The 20,312-nt window shown below is 30.8% G+C and overlaps 1 protein-coding gene across 1 annotated transcript; it reads right to left on the bottom strand.

The window, feature by feature from the left end:
• Nucleotides 1-14,292: 14,292 nt before the first annotated feature.
• Nucleotides 14,293-16,952, bottom strand: LOC114366932 (glutaredoxin-C4). Its single transcript, XM_028323972.1, has 4 exons — nt 16,739-16,952; nt 15,236-15,309; nt 14,782-14,880; nt 14,293-14,662 (listed from the first exon to the last, which is right to left on the bottom strand). The coding sequence occupies exons 1-4, from the start codon at nt 16,888-16,890 to the stop codon at nt 14,586-14,588; spliced, it is 402 nt and encodes a 133-aa protein (XP_028179773.1). The 5' UTR covers nt 16,891-16,952; the 3' UTR covers nt 14,293-14,585.
• Nucleotides 16,953-20,312: the final 3,360 nt, after the last annotated feature.

Here is a 20,312-nt window from a genome sequence, read left to right as displayed (position 1 = left end):
ATACTCTAAAGTACTCATCTATTCTTAGGGCTGAAGTGATGATGTTTTTGGCTTTGAGATCATATTGGATTCTTCTCCTATCTTCTTCTGTCCACTTATCTCTAGGTTTTTAGGTTGTAGTGCTTGTGCTTACATCTACTATAGTGGGTATGTGTGGTCCTAATTCTATTGCTTCCCAAATATTTAGATCTATGGCTTCAACGAATATCTGCATGCGGGTTTTCCAATAATGGTAACTCTCACCATTGAAAATGGGTGGTCTGTGAATGAAATTTCCTTCAGGAAACAAGGGATTTGAGGAGGCCATTTATCTTGAAGTGGTTAGACTTTCTACAAGATACCTGCTTTGATACCACTTGTTGGATCAAGTGGCCTCAGAATAATTAAGAAGGGGGGTTGAATTAATTATTCCTAAACCTTTACTAATTAAAAAATTACTCTTCTAAGGTTTTTACTAAGTTGTTAAGAGAATAAGGAGTAGAAGATAAACTTAACAGAAAGTAAAAACGGAAATTACATGCACAGCGGAAATTAAAAGAGTAGGGAAGAAGGAGACAAACACACAAGAGTTTTTATACTGGTTCGGCAACAACCCGTGCCTACATCCAGTCTCCAAGCGACCCGCGGTCCTTGAGATTTCTTTCAACCTTGTAAAAATCCTTTTACAAGCAAAGATCCACAAGGGATGTACCCTCCCTTGTTCTCTTTGAAACCCTAGTGGATGTACCCTTCACTAGAACTGATCCACAAGAGATGTACCATCTCTTGTTCTTAGTCAAACCCAAGTAGATGTACCCTCCAATATGTTAAGACAAAGATCTCAAACTGTTAAACCTTTGATACTTTGTGAATGGGGATACAAAATAATTCTCAGACGGTTAGTCCTTTGAACACTTTTGTATTAAGGAAAGGGAAGAATCAAAAGAATTCTCAGACTGTGTCATTTTGAATTCATTGACAAGGGAGATAGGAGATACAAAAGAATTCAGGCGGTTAGTCCTTTGTTCTTTTGGAAAAGGGAGAAGAGAGACACAAAGAGAATTCAGGCGGTTAGTCCTTGGCGAATTCTTTTTGGCAAAGGGAGAAGAGAATGAAAAGATGAATAGCACAAATTTTCAAGATTTAGAAAACCAAAAAACTTTGGAAAGCTTTTGGTACAAAGAAGAAGAAGAAGTTCAAAGAGATTTAGGGCTTGTAAAAGATTGATTAAATAAGTAATCAAGATTCTTGAAATGCAAAACAAAGTCTTGCTTTTATAGACTCTTCAGGTCTGGTCAAGACAACCATTAGAAGAGTTATAACTTTTAGAAAAACTTAAAAACCAATTTGAAAAAGTCAAAAATCATTTGAAGAGTTACATCTTTTGATTTATTCAGAAACAAACACTGGTAGTCGATTACCAAATCAGTGTAATCGATTACACAAAGCTTTTATGTGAAAGGATGTGACTCTTCACATTTGAATTTGAATTTCAACGTTCAAAGGAACTGGTAATCGATTACCAAAACATTGTAATCGATTACAGCTTTTTGAAATTAATTGGAATGTTGTAAATTCAATTTGAAAACTTTTTCAAAACAATTTTGCTACTGGTAATCGATTACCAGAGAGTAAAAACTCTGTGGTAAACATGTTTTGAGAAAAATCATGTGCTATTCAATTTTTGAGAAAAACTTTTCATACTTATCTTGATTAAGCCTTCTCTTATTTCTTGAATCTTGAGTCTTGAATCTTGATCATGATTCTTAAGATCTTGAACCTTGAATCTTGATTCTTGACTCTAAACTTTCTTCTTGAGTCTTTAATTCTTCTTGATTCTTATCTTGAACTCTTGAATTGTTCTTGATTCACTTGAGTTGTTCTTTGATTGATCTTTGATTCACTTGAGTTGTTCTTTGATTGATCTTTGATTCACTTGAGTTTTTCTTTGATTGATCTTTGATCTTTTTTTCATCACCTTCATCATCATCTTTTGTTATCATCATTGTTATCATCAAAACACCTTTGAATCACCATGAAGCTTTGTTTCTGCAAAAGCTTGAATCGATGACAGGCATGTTTGCTGCGGACCATGTGAACAAGTCGGCGTGTTCTTGGATGACTTGTTGTATTCGGTTATTGTCATCCTTAGGTAGTTGGTTCCCCAACTGAGTAATCTATCCATCCTTAGGGCCGAGTTGGAAAGTGGTTGTCTCTTCAACCGAAGTCACTTGGTTATCATCATTAGTTTTGGGGTTGAGCTCTAGTCCTTTTACCTCCTCGGCTTTTGCTCTAGCATTCACACAGTGGACAATTTACGAGGCTTCCTCTCTCATGTGACGACATAACCTATGGTTGGCCATGTAACATTCTCTGGTTGTCCTCTAGTTAGCATGCACAATTATAATGGTCCTAGCATCCAATGAGAACTTCATCACGAGATGAGGAGTTAAAACAACTACGTCGAGCGCATTGGGGGAGGGACGACTAAGGAGGATGTTGTAGGACGTGTGAGCATCTACTATCATGTATCATATCTGCATGCGGGATCTCAGACTCAATTATGTCCATCTGTTTGAAAATATTTCAAAACAAGATGTCGGTCGAGCTTCCTTGATCTATAAGGGTCTTCTTGATGATGGAGTTGACTATTTCGATACTAATAGCCATTGGATTATCTGTACCGGTCAATTGACTTGAAGTCATATGTTGTGAAGGTTATGGGCAACATGTTAGGTACTCAGTGCCAAGAGATCATATTGATGGACCAAACTTGCCGAAGGTGTCTCTTTCGTTTGAAGGCAGTGGCCCCACCCCCAGTGAAGCCTATGGATATGGTTTTTATGACTCACCTCGGTTGGTTGAAAGGTCTCTCTTCTCTCTCCCTGGAGTGACTTCGACTACTTCACCTTGCTGACCAGCTTGTATGTTTTCAATCTCTCCCTTGGCCAGGCTCGAGTCTATTCCTCCCCTCAGGCTTGTACGAATGTGGCTGGTGAACGAATTCCTTTAGGTGGCCAAGCATAATGAGCTCCTTTATCTTGTCCTTCAAAGCATTACACTCCTCCATTGAGTGGCCACGATTGCGATGACACCGATAACATTTAAAGTGGTCAGCTTTTGGTAGGGTGTTGGCTCTCTTAGGCATGGTCAAAATATTGACGACTAAGGCATGATCCATGATATGGGATCTGTAGGCGGTAAGAGTAGTGTACTAGGTATAACGCAGTTGATCCCTTGTCCCGAGCTTTGTTAGAGTCGAATTTGTCATTATCATTCCTGGCCGACATGGCATCGACTTGTACCTAGTTCTAGTATTCAGCCAACTCCTTCATTTACATATACTTAGCCACTCTCGTCTGTAGTTCATCAAGATTAGATGTCAGCTTCTTGCGTAGGTTGCTGACGAAAAGTCTCGACTGTAACGTTGTTATTAAGTGATGCATAGCCACTACTGGGTTCAAGTTTTGGATATTCAATACGACCTTTCCGAAATGTTTCATGAAGGTCATCAATAGCTTCTTCTTCTCTTGTTTTATGTTGACAAAAGCCACAGATGTTAGGTGGTAAGGGCGACTAGTAGGGAACTATGTTCCAAGGTAGGTGGCCAGGGTGTCAAAAGAGACCACAGAGTTGGGGGTAGTCGTGTGAACCAATGAAACTTCTGCCTCTTTAGTGACATCGGGAATACCTGGCAGAGGATTGCATCATCCGTGGTTTACAGGCTCACTTGGGTAATGTACACATCCAGGTGCTTGTTTGGGTCTATGGTATCATTTTATTTCTCAATGGTCAAGTTCTTCCATGTTGAAGGAACAATCGCCTCTATGATGCCAAGGACGAAAGGGTTCTTGAACTGCAACAACTATCTTCGTACGGTGTTGAAGGACGGGGTAATAATGTTCGAACGCACACTCGGATTAGTGGCTCTGGGTAAGTTGACTGCGGTTGATTTTGCCTCTCCTCCTTCTGGTGAGTTAGCCTCAGGTTGTCGTGACCTATGTGCCTCCTGGAGGTTCGCATTCTCGCGTCGAAGGGCAACGATTTCCTCGACATGATGTTTTTGCATCTCAGAAACCTGAGCCTGTAGTCTCCTAACTATTGAAGACATGTTAGTCTAATCTTCTACATGAACGTCTTCGTTATGGTGATTAGCTGGTTTCTCCATTGTTGTTGTGTTTGTACCAGTTCTTGTTATTACCATGAACTCTTAGGGTCAGGATATGTCTAACCCAACCTCATGATGAGTGCCAAAATGTTCTTGGCACAAACGGACCAAGTACCTGTCCCTTTGTTGAAGGATCTTCTTGTTGTAGTTCCTTGTCGAAGTCTTGAGTGTGTAAGTGTCCATAAGAGCGAGGGGGGATACCTGCAAAAGACACTCTAATGCTCAAGTGAGGGTTCAGCTCAAAGTTGTTAATGGTATATAGTGAATATTTGAGAATGAATCAATTATCTTACCTAAGGGTTTACCCTTTTTTATATTGACATTATTGGGCCTGAGGTCTATAGGCCTACACGTCCGGATTACCAGTTGTGTAATAGACCTTCTAACCATGTTTAGACATTTCCAATCAAGTAATTACCTTTAAGTAGATTTATTGATAATAATCACAGTCGAGTAGTTTCTGTCGTCCGTATATGTTGAGGGTCAAGATGTCATGTATGAAATATATGGATATGTGACCGAAGGAGGATACTTGGTTTGGATGTGCTAAGTATCCCTTTAATCTAACCAAGTACTTTATCCGATATATATATATACTTTTCATTTAAAATAATTAAGAAGATGTCAAAAAGTATGTGTAAAAATAAATAAATGAAGCGTTACGCTTTCCCCAAAAGAAATCTTTTTTTTTAACTGAAAGAAAAAGAAAATTTGTTATGACCATATTAGATAAAAAAAAATTATAATTACTCTGTAGAAGTTTTTCTCTTTTAATTTAAGAATTTAACTATTAATGTGTAGAAGAAAGGGATATTTTAAAAATCTAATTAATCTAAATATAAGGAAATTTTTATATTTAGATGGATTAGATTTTTGTCTCTTTAATTGAAGAACTTAACTACTACGGTGTTGAAGTTTTTTTTTTTTTTATCTTATCATCCAATCATTAATCAAATATAACATTGTTAATTTTTTAATAATTATTTTAAAATTTATATTTATATTAATTTTTAATTGATTTTTTTAGATGATTAATTTTTAATTGATTAACAATATAAAAAATATTACGTTATGATTTATTAAATTTAAACTCTTAATCTAAATTGTATATGATATCTAGAAGTATCTCTCATAGGCTAAACTAATTTTCCCATTAGGTTTTTGCAATAACAGTGTTAATTTTAGTTTACACGACAAATGCTCATATGATGTAATATCTCTCACAAGTTATCATGTGTCACTAATTTGATGAAATTAATGCAGTAAACTAGCAAAGGACCAACTTGGTTTAATAAAAACATCTTAAGAGATAAAAAAAAAAAGTAAAAACTTAAAGAGACCAAATTTAAACTAAAAATTAAAATAAGGAACTAAAAATACATTTTAATCTTTTGGTAAGTGTCCTATTATTAGATAAAATTCTTAAATTTCAAAATTAAAAGGGAGGAAGGGGGAGAGAGAGAACCATTAAATAAGAAGGTTCACATTTTTTTTTAATTTTTCGATAGATTTTAACCCATAATAAAAAAAATGTTAAAACAATATGTTAATAGTATTTCTCTAAAAAATTTTACGTAAAATTATTGTTTTATATTAAAATATTGAGAAAATAAATAATCAAATTATTTTAAACCTTCTTTACTTAAAACTCACCAATCAAAATATCAAATTTCATATAGAAAAACTCAAATTTCTCCCCTTCAAATCTTTATATCTCACATCTTATATTGTCTTTTAAATTTTACCCAAATTTTACTAAATTTCTTAATTTTGAAATTTTAAAATTATTTTTATATTTCAAAGTCATTATAAAAATATTAAATATTTGCATGGGAAATAATATGTCAAAAGTTTTGAATAAAAGAAAATTATAAATAAAACTAAATTTATTTAATTTTAGAAAAAACTCAATTCACTCATATCAAACTTATATTATAAACTAAAATTACAAAGTCTAAATTATAGGAGCTGAAATATCCACAAAGTGATCCCATTTTCAATGATAAAATTCCCCACAACTGATGGGATAGTTCATTTGTGTAATTTGTTGGAGTATGACGGGGGATTTTAGTGAAATAAATTGACATTAACTTCGAGTTATTGGAGTTGCCACTGATTACTAGTTGACATAAACTCAAGCAATTAATATGGTTGTACCTAAGCAGGGCAGTGTTTCAGAATTAATGTTACTTGAGACTTTAGGGAGTCAATTATTTATTCCCTCGCATGTCTCTCTTAGTTTGTAAATTTGTTTCAAAAATCACTAATTATTCTTTTCTAACAGAAGTAATGTTTTTAATATTTACTGGTATCTTGCCTAAATATCTAAATTTAAATAAATTCAAAATTTTAATTTTTATAAAAATATTTTATTAAACAATTATTTTGCATGTCATAATAACTTATGTAACTTATAAATATCTTAAAAATATATTTGATTAAAAGAATTATGTTTAATAAAATATTTTGTTGATAGTAAATGAGGTTGGACCAGACTGAGATTTAGCGTTTCCCTATTGAATTGATGAATAATCAACTAGAAAACGGCTAAAGAGTGATGATGGAATTACCCAGGGCAAAGGCAAACCTTTGTCATTGGAATGTATGTACTTTTCTTTGTTCCTTTTTATTTATTAACTTTAAAGAAATATTTTTTTTAAATAGAAAGATATTTTAAATTTTCTTTTATATATAAGTTTAAGATAATAATAATTAGGGAAAAATTCACTAACCTCTTTAAAGTCTTCTCAAGTTATTGACACTCACACTCCATCTAGTTTATATATATATAAAAAGAAAAAGCACTCATCTTTCTTAGCATAGCATAAAAGCATCCTTACGACCTGAATATCAATCTCTTCTTTTAAAAATAACAAAAAATACACATTAAAAAGAAAATTGATTTTTTTTTTATAAAAAATCATTTATTAATAAGCTTAAACATGAATTTAGTCCACATTTAAGTTCACATTTTTTTTTTGAATTTTGGTTAAAGCAAATATTTTATTTATTTTAATTTTCATAATTTTAGTTCTTGTAAGTTGATGTTCTAATAATTAAAATTGAAAAAAATAGTAAATTTATAAGAAGAAAAAAACTTACAAAAACTAAAATTGATAAAAGATAAAAGGTGTTCCATAAAACTAACTAAATTCAAATTTAAGACTTAGTAATAATACATATATAACAGAACTGTTGAGAATTCAGGAGTGCGCAATATACAACATATAATTGTTTTTGCCTTTCTAAAAATTATAATTGTTTTTGCCTTTCTAAAAATTGTGGGGTTGCAAAGAAAGAAATTCTCTTAGTGTCTTTAGCTTTTGTTATTTTTATAGGATGTGTGTGTGAGACCGAGTGTGTCAATTGATTAAACAAATAAGAGGTTATTTAAAATCTATAGGGAGTGTGAGTGTCATTTTGAGAAAATCTTACGACAGCAAAAAAAAAGCTTAATTACTAACAAATAATTACCGATGGATTAAGAATTTGTAGTTAAAAATTAATTATCGACGAATACTAATTCATCGGAAAATTCGATGGATGTTACTCACGGATTTTCCTTCAGTAATAATTTCGTTCTGTCAATAACATATAAACATCCGTAAGTAACGATAAAAATGAATAAAAAATAGAGAACTATCCATTTTCTTATGCCAACAAATAAAAAAAACAATGAAAACCTTAAATACCCAAACAAGTTTGCATGCTTTACGTTTTTAAATAATAAATACGATTATATATATATATATATATATATATATATATATATATATTAAAGGTTGTATTATTCATTAAAAAAGTTTATTATTGATAATTGATGTGCATAAGTAGATTATGTAATTCAAACATATAAGAATTAGTAATACCTTTTCATTTTTATTGTTTATTTTTATGTGAATCATTGAAATTTCAACATTTTTCTGAGTTTTTGTGCAGTAAGTGTCTTAAACTACTAATTTATACTGTTTTGATGATTTTTTTTTTTTTTTTGCAGTTATCCAGGCAAGGGATAGAGAGAAAAGTTGAAGCCTAATGATTTGCGCTGAGCACGCTAAGCTTGCTTAGCGAGCCGTGTCGCTTAACGGGAGAGTGTCCGCTCAACGTGAAGAAGCAGCAGAAAGACTGCAGTCAAGCGAAAGGACTCTTAGCACACATGGTTCGCTTAGCGTCCAACCACTTACTCGCATTCAGCTTGCAGACGCGCTCAGCGTGCAATCGTAGGATTTCAGACTCAAGAAAGGTTTTTAAGAAAAAAGTTGGGGGAGGGGGGAGAAGGGAGTTCGTTCACATAGCAGGAAAAGCCCTAAGCTTGAGCCAGAGGAAGAAGATAATCATTGGGAGCCCACTCTCTTTCCCCACTTCATATTCATTCCCTATCCCTTCACCTTTTATACCCTTTTGTATATTTATACTCGTCATGACCATGAAGGGCTAAACAATCCGTTATTGAGGAGATTTCCACCAAACTCTCTTGATGTAAAAACTCTTACTATCTATTTAATATTATTGCTAGTTTCATTAGGTCTTCTTGTATTTATTTCCATGTACTTGGTTTGATCACCCATTTATATGTTATGTTAGGGTTTAAGAATTGAGGAATGTGGTTAATCCTTAGAACTTGGAAGAACATCTAAAATGCTTCATTGTTATGGATAATGTGTAGTAATTTAGCCAAAGTGTACATCTTTGTTAGTCATGCAGTTCACTTAGTTTAGTTCTTAAGGGATTAAGGAAGAAACTAGGAGAACTGGGCTCTCTCGTGTGAAAAATCATGGTTAGAGTAATTTCACAGATGTAAATCATCACTAGAATAATATTAAATAGAGAAAAATGATCCAAATTACATTAAAAAAGGTTTCGGTAGGGAGTCCTCGACATAATCAAATCATGTATTCACTTTTCATCATCAAGCTCAATGTTTGTTTTCTTTACTCAATTTTAGTCTAGAATCGCACCATCATTTAATTTGCATCCAAAACGACTTCGTAGCATTTTCCCAAGTCATTCATTAATTGTACACAAATTGAATACGCACTAATTGAGCACAAACAAAATTCATGTGAAAATGATATTCAATTTTACCATTTAAAGTACTACTTAGATAAATTGGTGCACTTGTCAATTAGTTAACAATTATATATATATATATATATATATATAAAATATAATATTTTTTTTAATTTTCTACTCTTAACTATAATATTAAATAAATTACTATAAATTATTTTATTTATAATATATATTAATTAAAAAAATAAAACGCACTTGTTAATAATGAGAGTATGTGAATGTAATTTTTTCTATTAATTATTATATCTTTTAATTTTTTTATTTTTACCTAATTCTTAAAAATTTTATATACTTGTTAATAATAAGAGATAAATAGTGATAAATACTATATTAAAAACTTAAAAATAATTTTATATGAAAAATATATTAATTATATTTTTTAATATACTTATTATCTTCTAAAATGTACAAATCATAACACGTTGCATTTGATTCTTAAAGCAAATTACACTGACAAGTTTTTAGTTTTTTTTTTAGATTGCACAAGATATTATTCATCATTTATTCTTACATTAATTCTTTTAATTATTTGAAAAACATTAGTACATTTTATAAAATTGTTGTAAACACTGAAAAAAAAACAGCAAAGTTATCTATAATCTCAATAAACCTCAAAGATATTGGTATATAATTTATTCTCTTTCTATGCTCAAACGAGGAGCATGAGATGGAAATGGATATTGGCCTGTATTGTTGATGCATCTACCTTAATCATATGCTGCTTATGACCCTTATAACTTGAAAGTTTCACGCTAGAAGAAGGGGCGACAATTATGCAAAACGTGGTAATTTCACGCTAGGAGTATACTATACGTGTACAATTATGTCAAAATTTCAACGTCAGAAACGTGATTGTTTTGGGATGTGTTTGATTTAAAGAATAAAAATAAAAAAAATTATCCCACAAAATGAGTATTTACTCCAAAAAAAAGTACAGTCTTCATCTTATTATAATCTTAGTCTTTTGTTATTTTACATATATAAAAAATAAATAAATAAATTTAAAAGAAAATCAATAAATAAATTTAAAAGAATATTATTTTTATAAATTAATCTTATTATTATTAATTTATTTTATTTTTATAGTCCATGTTAATATCTTAAGGGATATAAATAAAACAAAGGTAATTAACGTTATATTAATAAACTAAAATAACAATTATTTTAAGATATATTTTTCTTTTTACACAACAATTATAATAAGATAAAGAAAGTAAAAAAAATTCTTCAATATTAATTTCTTCTTAAAAACAAACAAAACCGACATGATAACAATGTTGGAGAAGAAAAGAAATAAAGAACAAGAATTAGCATAATCCAAAAATACAATTTAATGGTGACACGTTCTACAATATTGACATTTCTTTTTTTATATATATAATTTTTAAAATGAAATGTTATTATTAAATATTAATATAACTATCATACAAGATTATTTTTATGGGACAGCACGTGAAAAAGATAAATTATTTGGTTTTGAAGTTTAAGGGCGCACATGTGTTGGAATCGTATTATATTTTCGTATTTCATTCACACCTGCTCTCGCATTCACAATGATCACAAGATTACTAATGAGTGGTTAATCATCTTCTTGGCATAAATGAAAAGTCTCAATTGGTTAGTAAATACAATAGGAAACAAAATGCACTCAATGCTCAGAAGGAGAAAACAGAAGACAACAACCATAATGAAAATGATGATAATAACATGTTCACACGTATTTTATCTTCATAGATTTTCATATAAAATACTATTAAATAATGGGTCAATACGGATTAACATAAATAGTCTAGGACTTAAAAGAAAATTCTCACGTTTCTACAAGTGTAGGTTTGGCTCATACTAAAGGTATCTAAAATCGCGTTTAGTGGATATTTTTCTCTAGAGAAATTTCTCAACATCAGAGAATATTGAGTAACTTTTTTTTTAACTGTTATCGTAGAAAGTATATATATATATATATATATATATATATATATATAAAATTTTTATTGATAATTAATTTTTATTGAAAAATCTGATTTATTATTTATTAAGTGAACTTTTTTTCTTTTATTCATATTTTCTTTACTTATAATACTCAAATCTAAGATGTTTTTTTAAAGAAAATCAAATTTAATACCATTCAAATTAACAATTTCTTAGTAAACATTGAATAACTATATATGATTAAATCTGTATAAAAAAATACTATATGATTAAATAAAATTGATTGTGATTTAGGATTGATCGGTAATTTTGTAAGATAATCTCTGGTAGTTACTGCACCTTGCATGATAGGATTAAGGGTGCCAACCCCTTCCTATCATATATTTCTTCCCCCAAAAAATATTAAACAATGTCTTAGATTTACTGTAACTTTTTTAATAAATCAGATTAGATAAGTTCAAACTATAGACAAAAAAAAGGAAGTTTTACCAGTGATTATTTAATAGCAATCAAGTTTTACTAACAGGTTTTTACCACCACAGTTTAATTTTATTTTGGGCGGTTTAAGATAATTAATGATGATTTCTAGAGACCGCAACAAAATTTCAACGAAATGTTTAATTTTTATTTTATGACAATTTAAAACTTTCATAAAGTTCACTTGTTAATTGTTATAAGCATTAGATTTGAAGAATATTAAAGATGAAGGTAGGGAATAACTCCAAAATAGTTTATATATATTTTTAATATGAATGCATTAGTAACAAAAAATATAATTATTGGACAGACAAACCAATAATCTTTCAAACTTTAAGTGATTTGTTTAAGGGTTATTTATGTAATTTAATGACTAATTTTTAAAAAGAGATATGAGTGCAATAGCAAATCACTTATATATATATATATATATATATATATATATATATATATATATATATATATATATATATATATTTCCAGTATAAAAGGTTTATATTGTTAATTATTTAAAATTATTATAAATATAATTATTATAAAAATTAATCAATTGATCATATATGATAATTTTTTTATTAAACGATAGTTTTAAATTCTTAAAACAGTTTATGAACTTGGACTATTTGGTGAGAAATTTAAAAAGACAGATTACTAAATAAAGTTTACGCAACTACCTTAACAAATTCCTTAATCCACAGTAGCAGGAAAAGTCAGGTACAAGTTACTTAACCCTATAGCATGACAAAAACATAAGATAACCAAGTATACGGTATACCCCATCAATGGTTAACATCTATTAATGCTCCACAATGCAACATAAATAAATAATAACTATCGAATTATCTTATGGATCCTTTGATGACATAACGTTAATAGAGTATCAACATCATTATTATATCATAATGCTATTACATGATAGAAAAACTAAAAAAAAATAAAAATTAAGGGATTAAAACAAAAAAAAACCTTAAAAAACTAAAAATACTATTTTATGAGAACCAAAAAATTATTTGAGCTTTTACTAGTTAAACTGACTAGAGTATATACCCGGTGCACAAAGGGTGGATATAATTCAACATTTAAAGGACAATTAGGATATACAAATACACTTGAACTTGAATGCTTCTCAGCTTCTGACTAGGTCTCGTGTCTCCAAATCTTAAGGACCACCGATACCATCAAAGTACTTTTATTTGATGAAAAGTTTGAAGTGCACGTGTAAAGTTGAAGACTCCAGATTGCAATTTTTTCCTCAAAATATACATCCTATGCTCAATACACACCATCAAACGAAGGAAGTGATATGGCATACATATTCCAAAGCAGAAATTTTCCAAGCCATCCTTAATCCACATAACCATGATGCGGAAAAAATTCCATCTAGAACCCAATGTATATATAAAGCAGGTTGGATATCCTATACTCAAGTGGGAAAAGGAACCCTATTGTATGAAGAAAAATGTTTGAGGAAACCCATTAACCTATCCAACACCTAGAAAAATAACAGAGTTAAAAGAAAAATTAGAAATGTTGATGGAGTGTTTAAAATTAAAAGGTATTTGTGTATTATTACTCATTGTATGAATCAAGGGTTGTTCCATTGAGACTTATAACCCATGTCTAATCGATTTTCACGTACAGAATTTAGAATAATATACAACTTGCTGAAGAGTTTCAACAACAAAAAGATTGACAATTATGATATTGGATTATTGGTAAGTATAGTTAACAGGAATCATCAGGAAGGAATTGTCGAGAGCTGCATGATACTGACCTACCGACTGAAAACCAGTTAAGAGCATACAATTTTTTTTTTTTTTTTCAAAAAAGTTCCGATCTACATCCATGTTCATTCAATTTACTATGTCACATGATCATAAACTTTTTCCCGAAGAAAGGCAAAGCACAAGTGAAATATATCTTTGGAGCATGCTTGTGCATTATATGAATCGTTTTCTAACTGTACCATATTGTACTAATTTTTGTACCAGACCGGTTTGATTAAATAAAACTGAAATATTTTTCCAAATAAGTTCAATTAGAACTGAACTAGAATTATTTTTTTCTAAAATTAGAATAATTAAAAGAAACAGTTTGAAAACCAGTTTAAAACCGATTTGGTAATGAAGTGATTAATATGTTAAAGCTAAGATTGAATCATTGGGTATTACTTAAGTTGGTTCATTTGCCTAAATAATTATTGATCAAACTTTACTTACCTTTTTGGCCAAACTTTGAATTAGTCAAGATCTTTTTACCTTAATGAACCAGAGGATTAAAACAAAAAAAAAACAGTTCGATTCTCAAAACCGATTTAAAACTAGTTCGAAACTAGTTCAACCCCGGAACCAGTTTTTTAAATCACTTTGGTTCCCAACTGATGTTAAAAACCGGTTTTGGAATTTGGTTAAAAAACCAAACGCGTAGACTGGGTTTGATTTTATTTTTTTTCGAACCAGTTTTTGCACACCATTAATTTGGAGGATGACCTTTAAGGTATTTTCAATCGAATGGTCGTTATAAGTGCTTATTATGGTAGGCTATGATAATAAGTTCTTTTTTTTCTCTTCAAAATAAGTTTAAACAAACTCACTCTAAGAGATCAGCTATTTGGTCTTAAAGAGGCGTGAGCGCTTCTATTGGTTGGCCTTATGCACTAAACATCATAAAATGAATAACCACTCCATTCCAAACAATGTAAAATGGGATAGAAGTAAAATACAAGCTATTATATGATGGGGTATCTATCTGAGCATGTTCAGTACAAACAAGGTGGAAATGGGGGGGCGATGGTGCATTCCTGTGATAATTAAAAAACTATCCATCACATTACATATAAATGAAAACTTTACCAGTGCCAAAATGTAATGTCACCCTGCCTTCATATGTAAAGATATCATACTGTCACAGAATACAGTTGCAGCTTTGCGACATAGTTTACCCTAATTAACAACCTGATTCAGAGATCATCATGATCCTTTTTCTCGATTCCTAGAAGTTTATGCAGGTGTCCGCTCTCGTAAGCTTCAACAGTATCTGGAAATCGGACAGTAAACAATGAGCATTTGAGGGAATATTTAAGGTAATTTCCAGGAAAATCATATTGTGTGAACATGGACAAGGCAATTTTTTCTTCTTGCTAAGAAAAGACTTACCATCTGAGCCTCCAAGGTGTTTTCCATTGATGAAAACTTGTGGCACAGTACGCCTCCCAACAATATTAACCATGATATCCTGAATCTTTGAACCATCCTCTGCGAGAAAGAAACCTCACTATCTAAGTAACAGCAATGAGCTAATGAAACCTTAACATAATTAAACAGCATTAACATTCTATCAAAAACACCCCTTCTTAAGTTTTCTCTCCCTCTCTACACTATGTAGTTACCAAAAGAAGAAAACTATCTATCACAGCTCACACTGCTTTAATTTTTAACCCCACAAAACTTTCAGTCCATGGACTGGGATGCTAACCTGGCCCTGCTTTTCAGAAATGCCAATTATGAATCTTTCATTTGATTCTTTTCATCAGAACTAGAACCAACTATAGTAAAATCATTAATAGTATATACTAGAAAGACAAAAAGCAAGCTGAAGTTTTTGGTTTACCTCTCTCATCGAGCTCAACAACATGTGGAACTTGGTTCAACTCTTTGAAAACAGCTTTTGCTCTTCTACAGTACCTAAACACCCCAAGTAAATCAGAAGAAAAAGAGGTTAATCAGTACCCCAAAATTCATTTAATAGATACTTTCTTTTCTTTTTTCTGAGGTGGAGTAACAAAGTTCTGTGCAAAGTTAAGAAACACTGAATGGTAATGCACAATGTTTATGAATATAAAAGGAATGCAGGCAAAAAGACCTTTTAGCTATGAAGCATAGACACTCTTCCTACTTGAGGTGTGAGTGTTAAACACAATGTCTATCTGAATGTCAATCCTAACACCCATACGGTACATGGGTGCTCAATTAAAAAAAATTTGTTGGTTTAGATATTTGAGTTAACACCTCTACATACATGAACACTTTAAGAACACTAGTTTTATTAAAAATAAATTAAAACATTAGAAAAAGTCAGATTAAAATGTAATAAAAAACATTAAGTATCTCTTAGTATTGTGTTATGAGGATCACTATCATGTAAAGAAGGTGAATATATAAGAATACACAAATATTGATTAGCAATTTAGATCTTTCTCATGTTACTTATATTTAATTTCATTTGAGTTTCTCATCGTCTCCTTCTTAGAATTTAGGGTTGGACCTATATCATCCCTACAAATCCGATGTGCAAGGTGAGGGTTACTTCTCACCTATATACACTATTTTGGCCATATCATCAGTCGATATGGAATCTCCAACACTCCTTACACACAAATATCATGCTATGGTTTCTATGAAGAGTTTGTACTCCCTAGCTTTTAGTGTTTCTTTAGTGTTTTACAAAGCACTGATTAGTGATTACACAATATCATCAGGTCAATACAGTACAGTTTCATTACCCGATGCTCGGTATTAATCTTATGTTTGTATTTTCCCATTACCTGGTTAATGCATTTGGATCATAAAAATCAACCTTAATCCTTATATAGTAGTGTTTTCATTTTATCATCTTATTTCCTTCGCCTATAAGTGTTTATTGAGAAGTTTATCCAAATCTCATGTCAACACAGTAGAGTCCTGTTGAAAACACAAGCAATTCAAAAACAATAAGATGTGATCCCAACAACATACATCCAAACAAGGAGCAAAATGAAGCTGCCAACATAACACAAACATTTGCACAAACGAAGTGAAGAAAAACAACATTGTCAATCACAATTCACACATAATGCGCAATTGACACACGAGAACAAGATCACATCAGTTCAGATATCGAAATCCTATCTTCCTCAACGAAAAATGTCAAATAATAAAAAAAAAAAGCATTTTTATGAAGCCCATTACACTGAAAGACAATTCCCCCACAAAACCAGATCCAACATCACCACCACCACCCAGAAAGAACAGATTTCTAATTTGAAACTCCAATCAACTTGCATTCCCATAATCCATAAATATAAAAACGAATCAAATCAACGCATAAAAAAAAGAACCAAGAGTGTATACGTACGGGCAATAGGTCTTGGAAAAAATGACGATCTTGTGGGAAGTGATGGTTTCGTCGACGAATTTACCCACTGATGAAGCTGAAGCTGAAGATTGGAGAGAAATTGTTGCCAAAGCTATCAGCACCAGCGCTGTTACCGCGAGTCTCGCAACCATGGTTGAATTGGAGTTAGAGCAAGTGCTTGAGAAGGACAAGACTTTGGAGTTTTCAATGTTGTTTTTTGTTCTGAGAATTCAAGGAAGCCTCACCGTTGATTACAGATATTATCAGCGATTTTGAACCGTACGATGTACGCCGAAGCAGGCATCAACTTGTAAACGGGTTTCTCTTGTCGGGTTGGGCTGGATCATGGGTGGGTTTTTTTTGTATAGACATCTCTACTCGAGGCAATTTTCAAGCTAGACCATTCTCCTTCTAAATATTTAATGTAATTTTTATAACTATTTAAACTCTGTTAAGGTTTGTATTAGTTATTTTAGAATTTTAGCAGGATTGCTTTAAAAATAATATTTGAATAATTGTTCGTTAAAAACTTAATTTGTATTTAGAATAATATTTTAATTTTAAAAATATCAATGTCAATATCATTTATTGATAAGTTATTTTTTTAACTTATGTATGTTTTTGTTTCCGATAAATGATTAAATTTTTGTTTTATTCTCCAATATTTTTTAAACCTTTTTGGTCCCTTATAAATTTTTATTTTGTTTACGATCCCAAAGTGTTTAAGGTAGCGCTTGAGTACCAAAGACAAATATATATATATATATATATATATATATATATATATAGAGAGAGAGAGAGAGAGAGAGAGAGAGAGAGAGAGAGAGAGAGAGAGAGAGAGAGAGAGAGAGAGAGACAAAAAAGAATTTAAAAATTATTGGAGACCAGAAAAAAATCGTTCGTTTCTCATGAACTATAAACAACTTAAATATAAATATGATTATATTTACAAGTTTTACATTCAAAATCAAGTTACATCAATAAAAAAGACAAAAAAAAATATACTCATTAATGTCAATTTGACTTGATTTTTGAAAAGAAAAAATAATCTTTTTTTAAAAATCATGAAACTAATTTTCGACGTAAAGATCATCAAAATTAATTGTCTCTCCCAAATATTAATTTCTTATTATATTATTTTCTTTTAACGGTCTAACATATTCATTGACATATAAAAAAAAAATTAAGAAAGCATTAATTATATTAAAGCATAAAAAATATCTAATATGGTGCTATTGGACTCACGAAAAAAAAAAACCTTATTGAACTTGTTTGAACTTTTATTTAGTGTATTTCGATGTATTAGTTTTAAGATAAATTAGGATTTGACTCCAAAACATTTTGCTCATCTATATTAAGAAATTTGACATTTTACCATCCAGTGATTTGTTCCATCGTTACCATGATATATTCTCATCTATTTTTAATGATAAATACACATTAAAAACAAAAAATTATTTTGTCTGCTAATTATTTAATTTAAATAATTGTGACTTTGACGAGTATATGCTATTTTATTTTAATTAAGCCCGATTGGTGGGACTTATGCCTTTACCCCAAAACAAGAAATCCTTAAAATATAGTACTTATCTAACAGTTGTACAGTGTTGTAACATATTGGCATGATCCAATGGATTAACAGTTGGCTATTAATGACATTTGATTTCCTTTAAATGAAATCTGAATCTCTATTTTCAAAGTTTTTTTAATGAAAAAAACATAACTGAAATAAATAATCTCACAATGTTATAAATATTCTCAAGCCTTAATAAAATTATCTAGCATAGAAGAATACTAGTAATCCTAATCCAAAAAAGATTTACATCCAATGGCTACAAGTAAGAGGTGTAAAATGGCTGCCTATGAGTCCCATATATGCGTCAAGATTAACATGCTTCATAGAATTATTATTAATTTTAAGCTTACACAAAATGAAAAAGTTTTAAAGTAAATTTGGTCTCTAGTCATCTTTCAATTTGTTTCACAACAGTAAGTTTTGGTCCCGAGCTTTGCAAGTTAAATTATACTTACCAATTCTTCATAAAAGCAAACTATTTACTTTTAATGAATAAAAAAGTATAAGGATTAATACTCTTATACCTTTATTTTATTTTTCTTTCAATTATCAAGGGTCCCCCTTGTCTATGTTCAGAGATTCATGCTTTGATCACAAATTGACACTACTATATTTATATTGTAAAAAGCTAAATGTGTGCAAGAATTTGAAGTATTAAACAAACAGCAAACACTCCACTATGACTGAACCTAACACAACAACACATCAGACAAAAAACGCAAAGTGGTATGCTAACATACCTCGTGTTGCCTCAATGAGAAGAAACTAAGTAATGCTAGTCACACATCAACTTCTCTTACATCACCTAATACCTTAGGATATGTTTAAACTTCTCCATAAACACTTAAAAAGGAAAATAAAATAAAATAAAATATATTTTTTCATAAGTTAAAATTAGCTTATACATACATAAACTAGCTTTAGCTTATGAAAAAGCTTATTTCATTTTTTCTTCGTACTGTTTTCTTCTAAAAATATTTATAAAGAAGTTTTATCCAAACTGACTCTACCCACAAAGCATATAGGTATGTCACCAGAACTACTTGTTTTGCTCTTGACAGTTTCCCAAAGAAATAACATACCACAGGAGCTGTCCAGCACAGAAAATCAAAGCATAATCGCATAAAAATATGATACATCTACTAAGGCAAGGCAAGTATCAATTCAGATACTGTCTTGCCTTCATCACACTTTCTAAAGATCAAATATGCTACAATTGTCAAGCTAAAATTCTAAGATTCTGTCCCAAGGGCAACAGCTATAATAAAATTGAACAGATTTCCTCAAAATTCCTTAGGCATTTCACTCCTACGTATTTCAAATCACAAATTTAACCCTGAAAGAATAATGATTGCCTTAATGATACACCTAAGCAAAAATGCAAACGCGCACTGCCCCACACAAAATTCTGGTTTTTGTATAGCTGCCAAAGATCTTGTTTACCAATCTTTACAAAGAATATGAAAACAACAATGATGTTTAACTCATTTAGCAAATTGAGCTCCATGAGAGCCCCTAAAATCAACCACTTCTATTTGCAAGCATACCTCCAACACCAGAAATTAAATCGAATCTTATCCCAAGGTCCCACCTATTTGCCAAATGCAACCTTGCTTCAATAGGAACAAAATCACTCAATTATCAATGATGCATGAATCGAAGATTGCTAAATGATAAAGAAACAAATGCATTACAGGTTGCCACACCCATCATCTGACTTTCTACCTTGTATTAAAAGGCAGAAGATACCTTAAGACCCCATTAAAAAAAAAATACAAAAGTAGAGGAAAAGAAAAAGAATCAGGTGATGATATGAAATTTCTACAACTCACTTCCAGACCAGTTGATGTGGTAAAAGAAAACACTAGAAAATATCTTCAATTATTGCTTCTATTATTCATTCCCGTCTTATAATCATACAGAAATTCAGTCTATTCCCATTCATCAATGGAGGGCAAAAAAAAAAAAATGGATATCAGCAGGATAATTGCCACAACA

Source organism: Glycine soja, chromosome 9 (assembly GCF_004193775.1).
Source record: "Glycine soja cultivar W05 chromosome 9, ASM419377v2, whole genome shotgun sequence".
Classification (NCBI taxonomy): domain Eukaryota; kingdom Viridiplantae; phylum Streptophyta; class Magnoliopsida; order Fabales; family Fabaceae; genus Glycine; species Glycine soja.
Note: the sequence above shows the minus strand (reverse complement) of the source record. Positions and strands in the feature narration are given on the sequence as shown.

Bases quoted from the DNA above. Each gene is read 5' to 3' on its own strand.
- LOC114366932 (XM_028323972.1), bottom strand. From the start codon at position 16,890: ATGGTTGCGAGACTCGCGGTAACAGCGCTGGTGCTGATAGCTTTGGCA. The intron at 15,310-16,738 runs GTACGTATACAC...TGGGGTGTTTAG, and splicing joins TTTTCCAAGACCTATTGCCC to GTACTGTAGAAGAGCAAAAG. The intron at 14,663-14,781 runs GTAAGTCTTTTC...TCCGATTTCCAG, and splicing joins ACACCTTGGAGGCTCAGATG to ATACTGTTGAAGCTTACGAG.